Source organism: Charadrius vociferus, unplaced genomic scaffold (genome assembly GCF_000708025.1).
Source record: "Charadrius vociferus isolate BGI_N301 unplaced genomic scaffold, ASM70802v2 scaffold156, whole genome shotgun sequence".
Lineage (NCBI taxonomy): Eukaryota > Metazoa > Chordata > Aves > Charadriiformes > Charadriidae > Charadrius > Charadrius vociferus.
This window is the reverse complement of record NW_009649042.1, coordinates 1,113,701-1,127,576: the sequence shown is the minus strand read 5'-3', so window position 1 is coordinate 1,127,576 and position 13,876 is coordinate 1,113,701. Positions and strand designations below refer to the sequence as shown.

Genomic DNA, 13,876 nt, shown 5'->3' with positions numbered 1-13,876 from the left:
TATGGAGACAATGGAAATTTAAGTCAAGAAAACTCAAGAAATATAGGGAAAGACACGAATTAGTCCTCCATGGCATCAGGTGGTGCCTCATTCTCCACTTCCATGAAGAGGAGCTGTAGCAAGGAACAGGTACACAGAAAGCAAAAGATTATTTTGAATGGGAAAGAGAGTTTTGAAACTTAACTTCTTGCATTGCACCTTTTCCCAAAAGGACAGGAAGAATGCAGCTATAAAAATCCACTAAGGCATGCCAGTTGCTGTCAAGTTTTGTATAAAGACAAAGCAGATCTTTTCACATGCTAGCAAAGATCTGGGACAGCCGCAGAGAATCCTTACTAAATATGGAATAACAACATATTTTTATCAGTTCATCTTATTATAACTGTTTCTATTACTGTAGATTAAATGGGGTTTTAGTTTTTGGTTGGGTTTTTTGGGGGAGCGGTGGGGGAGTGGGATTTTGGTTGAGGTGTTTATTTTTTTAGAGTAAAATTAAGTCACTCATTTCAAAACCTGCCAACCTAAATGAGTATTATACAAAAAACAGAACTGGATTGTTCTTACAGATGTACAAAGAAAAAGGATGAGAGGCAACAGGCACAACTTGCAGCAAAGGAAATTCCAATTGAGCATAACAACAGGAAATAATTTCACAGTGAAAGAGGTTAAGCATTAGAAGGGACTGCCCAAATAGCTGGTAGCATCTCCATCATTGGAGATATTCTAAAGGTGAATGGACAAAGCCCTCAGCAACTTGTCCAAACTTATAAGCTATCCAAACATTGAGCAGCGGGTTGAATTAGGTGATCTCAAGAGGTCCCTAATCTAAATTCAATCCCTTCAATCTAAATTGTTACAGGATCTATTCTAGTAAAGATGACTGTGACAAACCCCATGGTATTTTATTCTCCAGCGTGTGGTGATCATATTAAATATATATGAATGAAACATATTGTGTCTCGGTATGACTTCACAAGAATCCTCAGGAACTCCTCCACTGTAAGATGCTTAATTTGTTTTTGATTTTTTAATTTGTCTTTAAGATGTTGTAAAATGCTTAATTTGGGACAGGAGCCTTCTTTGGCAATTGGTATGAGAGGACCCAGGACTCAGACTGTTCTCAGACTGACCATTCAGATTAAGTCTATGCAGATCATCTATAAATATGGATTTCCAGAGTTACTAATAACATATATAGGACCCTGTGTCAAGATATGATTGTACTTCTTTCTTTTCCCATTAAAAATAAGATGATTTCTTTCAATTAAAAAGGCATCCTATAACACTGAATTATAGCTAAATCCTGCCAGGACACAGCTGTTCTTTATGTGAGTAATTTCATTTGCATTCACTTTGCGCAACATTTCACATGTTGGCTGGTGTGAAGACAAAGATGAAGAGTAGAAGCTGCACCCATCAATATTCCACATACTGTAACTGGAAAGGCTTATGCTTCCATCGCAGTCAGATATTTTGCCCATAACTGCTGAATATTTTAAACTGCTACATGAGCTCTCACAATATATTTACCACTCCTGACAGTCTGTCATGGCTCCAGGTGTAATAGATTAATCGAAATTTTAATAAAGGACACGTATATTTGTACATATGCCTGGTCTACCAATGCTGTGCTGCCTTTCTTCTATCTTAGTATGAGCGCTTATTCTCAGCTGGACTCATTCCATGCTTCAGGGAGAGATTATTTTTCAGGGATATCCATAGTGTCCTTTGCATTCTTCTGTTCTGTTACATTTATTAGCTTTTTTCCTTGAGCTATTTACCCTTTTTATCTTTAATAAAAAAGTTTTTTTGTCATGCTGATGAGTACTCCTATTTATTATTTATTTTGTCATACAAACTTTTAACTCCTCTCAAAGTGACAGCAACACAAGCTTATGATCTTTCATAATAAAGAACCTAAGGAATTACTTGCTAGCTATCTTCTAAATATCTAGGTCAGCTTTCTAGAGCATGGAAAACAAATAACAAATGGTTAAATAATGTATTTTTTCCATACAAATTATCTTAGTTTCAAAAGGAAGAATCCTTCTTAATCACTCACTTGATGTTTCCAAAAAGACAGAAAATGTTAATTATTAGCTTTTAAAAACAGCTTTGGACTAAAATACCATACCAGCAATGGCAGAATAAGCACTGGACAAACAGTATAAGTAGTTATCTAGACAGAATTTTCCTTGGGTTAAAAATAAAGCATTAGCTTTAGACTTTAATGCAGATCTGTTCCCTAGAGGTTTGCTAAAATAACATTCTTCTTTGTCCTTATTAGCATCTGAGTTATAAAGAAAAAGTCATAGCGGTCTCATCAGGGATTTAAACAGTACTTTCAGGCACTGTTTCTATGTTTTGAATCAACAAAACAACTAATCTTGCTATTTTTCTTCCCTATTTACCTACCTCGCTTCGTTCTGATAAAGTCCAGCTAAGACACGGCTTGTGAAGCTGGACAATTGGGTACCCAGGATGCAAAGGTTTTTGTTATTCTAATTCTATTAGAATCATGAAAGCCTCTAAGGAGTCCTCTTCCAATCAAGATGCCAGGAGCCTGCATTAGAAACTTATTTGCCCGACCACTGACCAAGTCAGAGACAATTCAGCTCTGTGAGAAGGACTGAGTTTGATAAAAAGCCAGATGTATTTCTTTTCTTTTTTGTCTCTGCAAGTGGATTTAGTGGGGAAAAAAAGATACAGAAATATAATGCAAAGTAAAAGAAAAAAACAACTGCTTACGTAAAGAGGAGAAGCATAAAACTGTGGGCTGACAACAGGAGAATGATGATAGCAGTATACATAGAAGAAAAACAAAGAATATGAAGGGTGAGATGGCTGTACGTAAGAAATTAATTTTAGCATGCAGAACGACAAAAAGTTAAAGCAAAATCTTATCTTAATGAAGCATAAAGTATAAAAATGAATGCCTCCCTGTTTCTCCTTTAACTGAAAATGGATCTGTCTGTCACAAAATTAATTCCTTTCTGTGAGTATTGTTAAACTTTAAATCCAGGGGGAAAAAAAAAAGATATCTTCTGTTGAAAATACTCAGAAGATAACAAAAAAATGTCTATTTATTTTCAGTACACCATTTCTGTCAATACCTTTGTGCTTGACTTCTATGAGCACGTACCCATTCTGATGTACCCATACATTCTCCTTTTTCCTATGAATCTGAACACCCCAAACATAATTCTAAGTCACAAAGACTTGCTTAGAATGCTTGGATTTGCCAAGTCTGAAGTTCTGGAACACATCGTGGTAGAAAGATCGCATGTTTAATACATAAGTATAAAATATATAAATATTATATATAGTTATATATAAATTATTTTTTATAAAAGTAATAGTATATAAGTATATTATTTCCCACAATGGTTCCACTTAGAGAAGGATTTTTACAGATATTTAAAGGTCATCTTGCCCACTGTGAAAAATTTGCATACTAAGGAAAAGAAACAGTTGCCTTTACATTATTTCTTCTATACACATCTTGAATTTCACAAACCATGTTCTTCTCTCTCATTACTCTACACCCAAGTCCAAGATAGCAAGAACAAGGGAAATGGGCTGAACTGCCATTAAATTACAGAAAGCCAGCTACACAATTTTTCATCAAAGGTGAAGCTTTCTCAGTGCTTAGAAGTAGCACTTAAATAAATGGCAGATGGCAAAATATGAAACAAGAATAGATCTAGATGATGGTTGTAAAAGGTGTTTTATAGTGAGAGCCTTTTATCCTTGGGAATAAACTCTATTGCTGAAAGTTCAACCGACGACAGCAGCACTAGCGACCACTGATGTCTTTGCCAGTCCTCCCTGTAGCATTCAGAACTGGACAGGACTAGCAGAGCTAATTACCCACGGCTGCAAATCCTGTCCTCAGTGTTCCTGAGGAACAACAAACCTGTCAGCGAAAGGAAGGCTGGAAGCAAATGCATCCCACGAATGCTGTCCCCCAAAACTGGCTGAAGAACAAAAGTATTACCACAGGCAGACACAGAACTTTCTTCTTCAACATTCTTCCATTCACGTACTCTACCTAAGAAGAAAAGCTACTCTAAAAACAAAAGATTTTTTTCCCTCCTACAGGTTTGAGGTGACTACAGAATGAAGGTACACGAGTTATTTCTATTTTTGTTGCAAAGGAACTAGTTTGATGAATGACCATGTGTAAAATACAGATTAACTACGAATACCTGAGAAAGTATAGAAAGAAGGAGAATAAATCAGTAAGACAACGTGATTGCTTATGACTACTATAGAATTGACTTTCAGGTTACAATTTTCTAATAATAGTTTGAATCACACAGCACAGGGGTGAAAATTATTTTCTTGAACCACTTGAAAAGTAAAGCATTTATCTCTGGAATTTGTCTTCTGTAGCTGTAAATGTAAAACTTCAGAATTGCCAAAAACAGTGCTAGAGAACTACCAGCTATTTCAGCCTGATTTCTAATTCTGTTTTTCAGCTCCTATACACTAGCAATTTATATACTGTAAAAAATAGTGTTCATCTTCATGTTACACTCAATTGGCCTTTATATTAAATGCTAGTGTTCCAAAAGTTTTTATTTGGTTCAAAGTATAATATAGAAAAAGCAAATATTGCCGTATTTTAGCCACAGTTTAGTCCATTTTTCTCATTAGTTTGACAACAGAAGCCCATGAGGACTGAAGATACCACTTTTGGAAAGGGACACCTTGGGGAGATCTCAAGGGACATGGAAAAACAAGAGATTAGAGCCTTAAAATTTAATTTTCAGAGTCTTCAGCAAGAAAACTTAAGGAAAATAAGGAGACAATATTAACAATGTTTACCAGGAAAGGTCAGCTTGGCAGGACTGCCCATGCTGCCTATCAACAGAATGAGGAGGGAAGAAATCCCCTCTGAATGGACTTTACAGTTAAAGGCACACAGTACTTTGCAACTCAAACCTAAAGTAACATCTGAATATATTATATTTGAAATTCCCTCACTTTTACACATTAACAGTACTTCTATATCCTGGTGTAGCTCTCTCCATTCTAACATAGTCCCAGGAGTGACTCCTCTCCAGGCTTACCCACTGTGTAATCGTTACTGGTCATGAAATACAGCCAAGGACCTTCAGCTCATTTCATACGTAGTGGCTGCACATCCCAGTTCTGCCTCCTCTGCAAGGACTCTTACTTTCCAGAATTTCTTTCAAAATCAAGCTTTTCAAGTATTATCAGAGCTTGTCCTCCTGTCCTGTCTTCCACCACAAAATACTATTTAGGGTACCCATAAAATCCACAACTGCATAAAAATCAGAATCAACCTAAATCTTGATATTAAAAGGAAGAGGCAGACTTGATGTTTTGTTTTGGTGGGTTTTGTGGTGTGGTTTGTTGGGGTTTTTTTTCTATTTTGTTTTGTGGGGTTTTTTGGGGGTAGGGGGGTTTGGGGTTGTTTTGGGTTTGGTTTTTTTTTTTTTTTTTGAGTGATCAAAGAGTGAAAATCAGATTTGATACAACATTTTCTCAGATGCGGCCAGCCTGTGCTGATTCGGTCAACGAGTAGCCTGGGACTAGGTACGATAGAATTTTGATTCTTATCTTGTGAATGTTTATACACAAGGCATTTAAATACCATTGAGTCCAGAGCAACCATGTATGTTTATATGCACAGACACTATATATTGCAGTCATGTGATATTTTACTATGACTCTCGGAACCACAATTTGTATACAACTTATCAGCACTACCAGCAATTCTGCAATTAAAAGCTACAGCTTTTCATGCTTCTCAGTGAAGCAGAAAGTACATGCAAGCAGATAATTTTTGGCCATGGATTATATTTATTTCAGCAAACCAACCCAAATGGGACATGCTTTTCACTTCACTGAGTGGCCTCCGACTAGTTGCCAACTGATGCTACATTTTTGATTTTTACTAGAAAATCGTGTTCCACCGAGTTCCATAGACAAGTTTTGAAACCAGAACATAATGTTTCTAACTACTAAAAGCTACCTCAAATTATTTTTTGTGTGATATTAAACAATTTATATTAATATTTACTATGGAAGAAATGAAATATGTTTTTGCATTATATAGGCAGACTTTCTCTCTCTGACACACGTTTCTACAGATATATGTATATACAGATACCCACTACATAGCCTTTGGCTCCTAGCTTCTCAGCAGAGTATTACAAACTCACTTGATGGCCCCTAGTGCCAAATTTTATGTTTACATGAGACGTGCAATACAGCAAGCAGACAGAAAGGCTCCCCCTTGGCTCCCCCTGAGGAAGCTGCCATGAATTGTTCAGTCTAGCAAATACCAGCACAGTTCAGGAAATTTATTTTACTCAGTAAAATTTGGGATACCCACACTTAGTTTTAAGAGGAACACTGTTCACATAAGGAAACAAAATACACTATTTGGGGATGTCCATAATCTAGACACCACTGCTGTATTGCTTATGCAAAATGCCACCAGTTTTTCCAGCGACATTACTAAACGGCAATACAGAAGATTCCTCTATAGCATAGGGCACCACATGTTTTGAAAAGCAGCATAACTGAATTTTGGGGAACAAAAGCACCACGTACACGCTGGCACGTACACACGTACACTGATTAAGCCCCATCTGTGCCTGAAAGAGAATTAAAGTGAAATAAGTGTCTGTCAAGCGTTCTCTCAGCCACCTCTATGCCCTTGAACAGACATTCTGTCAATACTTGATACACAAATGAAGAAAACTCTGGTGTACTAGTTTCCACTTAAAATGCTTTCAATGGGAAATACTTTTTTCTTCTTCATTTAATGGCCTAACAGTATTTGGTGGAAGAATGCTGTAATCTCAGTATTTATAGACATTTTCTCTCCTGTTAAAGTTACATATGTCAGAATAAAGGACATATAGAACTGAAAAGAAAAAAAAAGTTTTTATACGCAAGAATGTAAGTATGCACAAAAAAACCCCAACAACTGCTCATTATATGTATTTCTATTACCCAATTAAATCTCTTGCACTCCAATACCACAAACTGATCTCTGCAGAACACCTTAAAGTGCACAGTCGAAAGCACAGAGATATAGAAGCACTTACATTTGCACTGTGATCACTTCCACTAACACAGACGACATCTTGTTTTTGAATTGTTAATACCTCTTTTGTAAGCTTCAGTCGGATGTCATAAGCATTTTCGGATACTTCATCATACGACAAAGCAATACTAGTTTTAGTCTGCAAAAGCAAGGCACAGAAACAAAAATTTAAGCATATGAACATTTCATAATGATAAATAACAACTCTATCCCATTCAATACATAAAAGGCATATAAATGAGCATTGTTTACAGAAAGTGGAAAATCAGTCTGCTTTTCAGGTTTCAAATGGGTTAGACATAAAAAGCCTCTTCAGTACGGTAAAATGCAAGCTAAATGGTCTTTGAACTAGACATTAAAATCTAAAAAAAAAAATAAAAAATTAAAACCCCCCATTGTACTGTTCCACAAAGGAGTGTAGCCATTGAATGATGTCCTATTTGTTTTTAATTGTATGACTTATTATGGAACTGCATTAGAAGCAGATAAGTATGTATAAATGTATGTGAACACATCTTCCAGTTTCAGCAAGAAGTAGAGAAGTGCAATATTGTTCCTGACTCAGAGACGTTACTTCCACAGTGTCAGAAAAAGACCTGTACCCACCATAAACGTTGCCTTTACAATATTGAGTTCTATTAGGGTAGAAAACCATGTTTTCACATTGTAAAACACACAAATAAATACAGGATTTACAGAGTTTCTATTTGTTTAGGTCAAGATGGACATGCATTTCTGAGGTTAACATCATCGCCGGACTAAGAACTAGTAATAGTAATCCACTAGTAATAGTGGATAGTCAAGTATTTTGGTATAAACAATGTTTTCACTGTAAGCAGTAGAAAAGAAAATTAATTTTAATTTCTGATTTATTTACTTATGCACAATAAGTACTCCCACTAATATTCAGTCAGATATTTCCTTAAACAAAAACTGTGATATTAGGACTGCTTATAGCTTAAACTAAGCAGACTAATGCAATTTCAGAGCTTTACAGTCATTACACAGAAGAGAAAAAGCAAAGCAACTGCTCTGAAATGGATGACTGTATTTAAAAGTAATATTTGCTTACTAATTTCTAATGTATATAACAGTATCATCACACCACTGCACTTTCCTCTATGCAAGTGAAGAATAATCAAGCATAATTTAAGACTGAGGTGCAGTATTTGTTTTTAAAATACCATTTAAAAACAAGTTGTTCATCTCTGTTTTGTTAAATAGTAGATTGTGTAAAGAACAGAGAAATGGAATAAAAGAAGAAACATACCCTGTGCACTGAATGAATGCTTGAGGGATTTTAAAATAAAATCAAACACAGAACATTATCTTCATAATTATATTTTCATTTCGATAAAGTTAGGGAGAAAGGTCTGTGGTGATTGTCAGTCAAACCCTTTGGTCTTTAAAGGCAGGATCAGCTTAAGCTTAAGGCACTTAAATTTAGACGTGGTGTAGCTCTGTGTAGCAACTGAATGTCAAAGCTTCCCTTGTAGTAGAAATGGAAAACGCAGCCTAAAGAGCAATTCAATTTACCCTGAAGTATAGAGACAGAAGTTGCTCGGCTGAATTCTCACGAGGTTCTGCCATCCCTGGGCTCAAAGCAGCTGTCCCCATGTAGGCCACTGCTGCCACTTCAGACACTTCAGCGTATCTAAGACATCCACACATGTAAAGTTGACACAGGCTTTTTAGGACAACCAGGTCCTTCTCCAGCTGGAGGCAAGACCAGATATCCATGCTTACAATGGGATGCAGACACTGGCCATGCCAGCAGACATCCACATGTAGCTTGAAATGGATCTCACTAAAGATTTACAGTGTAGAAATCTACACCTAGGACAGCCCTTTAGATTCTGTCAAGCCAGTAATGAGCAACAGACACCTCCGAAGCATGATTTACCTCATCTTTTCTATACATCCATCTAGAAGGGAACAAATTGTATCATAGCTCTCTGCTTTGACTTAAAAAATAAATATAAACTCAGACACAAGTGTCTAATTCCAGGCAGATAAATCTTGTCCTTAGTGTTTGCTGGGAATGCCTAAAGGAAACAAAGCTCAGTGAGGGCCTTAATCATTCTCAGTTGTGTGGAAACCAACAATTCTTCATTTTCCCAAGGTTTTGAAATTTTTTAAATTTCTGGCATGTGTGGATGTTTTATCAATACAATTTTGTGAATGACAATGTATGAAAACCATGCCAAAACACCATCCACTTAAAAGCCATGCTGCATAGCAGCAAGTATTTTCAAACAGAACTGCCTTGAAAAACCACTATCCCCACATTTTGCTGCTGTTCAGAGGTTGTGCATCACTATCCCACCTGGACTGGCAACTGCTGCTACTTTTGCTGATGTACCAGACTAGGCTTTACAGAAACATCAAGAGAACAGAGCTCTAGAGAGCACTTTATGCAGCCTAAATCCGGAACATTTCTTTAGCTAGTAATCGTTACATACGTTTTGAAGTAACACAATGAAAAAAAACCCTGAACTTTCATTTGTAACAGATGATCAAGTAACGAATGAAATATGTAGAGTGACCGATTAAATAGCTTAGCATTTTCCATCACGCTGCTTAACCTGAAAGTCTCACTGAAGCTCATCTATTCCTATTAAAATCCAATACCTACCTCACACTCCATCTAACTCCTGACGTGATCCAAGATGACGTGCAGCAAAACCTATTTGCTTTCAGAATCAATAAGATTAATCTAGATTTCTCTCAGCCTTTCAAGTCGGCTTTTTTTTAGACTATTATAAATGGCTTTGAATCAGAGTTCAGCACATTCCCTTGTTCTATCTTTGTGCTAAAGAGATGGCATACGTAACTCTAGCAGGCAAATCCCAGTCCAGACAAAGTGCTTCTTCAAAAAAGGATCTTTTAATGGGAACTTAGTCTTTGCACGTACATGAATATCCAGTATTTTAACTGTGCTATGTTCGTCTTGATTTCTCATTTAAAAACTGTCTATACAGTAGCCATTGTAATAACTGGTATTAGAAAGTGAGGACTAAAAAGTAGAAATAACCCCCCAAAATTATGTAGCAACGTTAGAGATCGTAAACAAAATTTACATGTGTTTTGTAATAACAAACATGCGGTAAGTGTACAGGATAACAAACATGCGGTAAGTTGCATCTCAATAGGATTTAAGTGTTTACAATGAGAGGTAGAGGAATATAAATTTAAACTCACTTGGGCACAAGGGAAGTAAATGTTGATTTTCGTATCTCTGACAGTTTTCTAGACACTGTCCTCAGGAAGAGGGGTAAGTGGTGTGCGTGCGCATGTCCGCACATGCGGCGGGAGGAAGAGAAAAGGAGATCAGTAGCACAACTGTCACAGTAGCTGTGACTTTTAAGAAAGCTTAGTCACGGCTGTTTTTGAAAGAAAAAAAAAAACAAAACCCTCTGAAACCTACTTTCTCAAGCAAGCTCAAAAACTGTCAAAGCCACACAGAGGAAAACATCACTCTCTAGAAGGAGCTAGAATGGCAGATGAATCCTTTTATTGGTTTTATTGTTGACTACTTAAGGCAGGTCCCTAGCAGGTCCCCTGCCAGTGTACTTGCTTTAAAGCGCTCCCCATTCAGCATAACGTTTTTGAGACCCTACTCAAAATACCATAACTCTTTCAATACACTGTATCTGCAGCCTAAAGCTCTCAGCTGCAAATGCTGTTTCCAAGTAGGCAACTCTAAGCCAAACTTTGGTCTTATTACCACAAAATACTTGTCTTCACTGCTGTAAGTTTTATTTTGAAAAAGCTTGCGAAAAATGAGGCAGAGTTTAAAAGTGCTGTTGAGGTGCACTAGGTTTTCTATAGAAATGATTCATTTTTCTGTGTCCATTTGTTTCTTAAATGCATTAGAGCAGTATTTGTCAGGCTTTTCATGCTAGTACCTGTTTGAAGACAGGCAGAAAATGTTCAAGACTCTTACACAGACGATCAGAAAAATCAGATGAGATTCATAATAAAATCATATAATATATTTGTATTCATTCAGAGCAGATGTCAGAATACACACACACTGTAGTGGAACTATTTTGATTTAAACTGTGAAGTTCTCGGTAACTCCAAACCTCTCTTATTTCATCTGCCTGAGCGTATTTCAGCAATTGTGATTCCTACTGTTGCCAACTAAATGGAGTATTAGTGTCTTAGACCCTTATAAAATTGATCATCTGAAGTTTCCCCTACTTTATCTAAAAAATCCTCTGCATTGAGTTACATTGGTCCTCCAGCAGAAATCACCATTTGCCTATCTTCATCCTTAATACATATATCCATAGTTTCAATGGCATGGCAGTTTAATTTTTAACTGCTAAAACGCATTTGTAAATTACTTTTCTTCATTTCTAAATGAAATTCTTTAAGCAGCATTTCCATATCCAATTTAAGGAGAATTTCCATATCACATTTCCAGAAACATATTTTATCGGCAATATTTACACCTCAGAGGTCTAGTGATAAAATTCACTAATCCAATTTCAATTTTTTTTTTTCATGAAAACAACTCTACTGAAATTCTGTATCTGTGGTATGGATGGAACACTTGGCTGAAGACACATAAAAACTGGAGTCACTGATTTTTATCCTACATCACTTCTGATTAGGCAGAAAGAGAACTTCATGAGGTCCCACATAGCCAGAGCTCTGACCAGTAAGTTACAGCAGGCTCAAATTTACTCTCTCTCCCTCGTAACTGGTTTGATATGTTTTCTACACCACATCTACTACTGTAATCAAAAGACAACGACATTTTCTCAGAGAATGATAGAATTCAAATTTAAAATAGCCTTGACTAACATAAAAAAAAGATTTAAAAAATGGTATGAAGTACAACAGAAAAAAAAGTGCAAGGTGCCACACTCTAGGAAGAACAGTCACTTGCATGGAAGAAGAAAAGCATTTCTTCACCATTTCTTAAGGAAAGGAAGCAGGTAGGTAGCAATGAGGACTGAAAGCAAAATATTGTCATCAATATCTTGTGGCAATGAAGGCAAACAGATATTGTGACTGGTCTGCTTTGGATTCTTTCCTACTGATTTGCTTTTTCTCACTCTCACAAGACAGTGCCCAAAAGCAGACACAGTTCTTCAGCTGGGTAGTACAGAAGGTTCTTTAAACACTGATGAATGTGAGGGAGGACTAATTTCATGTCCATGAAGTAATCCATCACCAGTATTGCATTTAATACATTCCAGTATATTGTTTCCTTTTATACAGTATTATGTCAGCATTGATTCATGCCTATACTAGATAGAAGAGCTAATGAACTGAAAAGGGTCATGAGAAATACAAAAAAAATTAAAAGCGATTAGAGATCTGGAATATAGAACCTACAAGTAATTTGGCACAAATTTGGGTTGTTTAATTTAAAGACAGAATACAGGAGGACATAATGACAGTTTTAAGTACTTTAAAATCTATTGTGAAGACAAATGGAACAATCAGATAAGAAAATAATTCAGAAAACTCCTCCTTTTAACATATTCCAGCTATATGGAAGCTGAATTCCTTGAATGCATTACGGACATCTATCACTAAGGGATTCTGAAAGAAAACTGAACAAACATCCGCCCAAATGGTGCAGGTACTAATCCTCTCACAGGGCAAAATCCCAGATGAGACAATTTTGAGACAATTTGTTTCTGATGCTTATATTCAGAATTACATGACTTCTTGCGTATGACTGAATCTCTGCATCCAGGAGAAAACATGACTGGCCTTAGAAGGACACCTGCATTGAACAACTTGCAACTGCCATGAGAGATGAAAAATAACTATTAAGACCTGAAGAAGTTTATCATTTAAGGTCCTTAACGATGGATGAGTGACATTTACAATCAAATTTGTTAATAATCACAATTTTTATAGCACTTAATCTGAAGGAAGACTGTACCCTAAGAAGAACTGTACCTTTGCCTTTCATGACCAAAAAGTAATTCCAGGCTTAATGGACCTTGAGTGAGAACACAAATACAGGCTTTTCAATGCACCAACATGGGACAAATGGATAAGGACAGCAGATACATATGGAGAGCGATAACGCAGCTGTGGAACGCAGAAAATTAATGATTCCATTAGCTCTGTAAACACCAAAGAACCATTCAGAAAAAGTAAAAGCAGATACAAGACAGAGATTAATTAAAGCTTTCTGAAATTATTTATACAGAGCTCCCTTAGAGAGTATGTTTTCCTGTAAATACACATGGAGTTGTCCTTTTTTTCAACTTTAGCATACTATGGTTTTTACACCTACTGATACTGTTTCACAACTGCTGAGATAAAAATCCTTAACCTTAATACTCTTTCCTTTAAAAATTTCTGACTATAATGATAATGGAGCCCTTAAACAGACTATTTGGATAGGTTACGGTTCCCCAGTACTAGGGGGGTGAAGCATTCTACTAATAAGTCAGAACAACCGTCTGTAAAAATGCTAAGGAGGACAAAATGTTATGGATTTGTCCAATATCTCAGAGTAGCTCAAGACTCCTGTAGATCAGGAAAGAAAACATTGTTTTACTATCACAGGTATGAAGGCACCTTGGGAGGTTTGAAGCCCAACCTCAAAGCAAGGCAACTATGTGATCAGCCCAGGCTGAAAGCCTCCAAGGATGGAGATTGCTCAACTTTGCTGGGCAACAAGCTCCACTGTTTGACTGTCCTCATGAGAAAAAGCTTTTCCTTGCATGTGATTTCAAGTTCTGCTTGTTGTCTCCTGCCCATCGATGCACCGTTGTGAAGACCCTGGCTCCACCTTCTTGATATCCTCCT

The 13,876-nt window shown here is 36.6% G+C and overlaps 1 protein-coding gene across 1 annotated transcript in view; it reads right to left on the bottom strand.

Annotated features, from left to right (window-relative positions):
- SNTG2 (syntrophin, gamma 2) overlaps positions 1–13,828 on the bottom strand; it is a 183,847-nt gene extending 170,019 nt beyond the window's left edge. The window contains exons 1-2 of the mRNA XM_009887927.1: positions 13,733–13,828; positions 7,089–7,226 (exon numbers count right to left, since the gene is read on the bottom strand). Of these exons, the coding sequence (XP_009886229.1) occupies positions 7,089–7,226; positions 13,733–13,828 (234 nt within the window). The remainder of the gene's footprint in view (positions 1–7,088; positions 7,227–13,732) is intronic.
- Between the last annotated feature and the right edge of the window lie 48 nt (positions 13,829–13,876).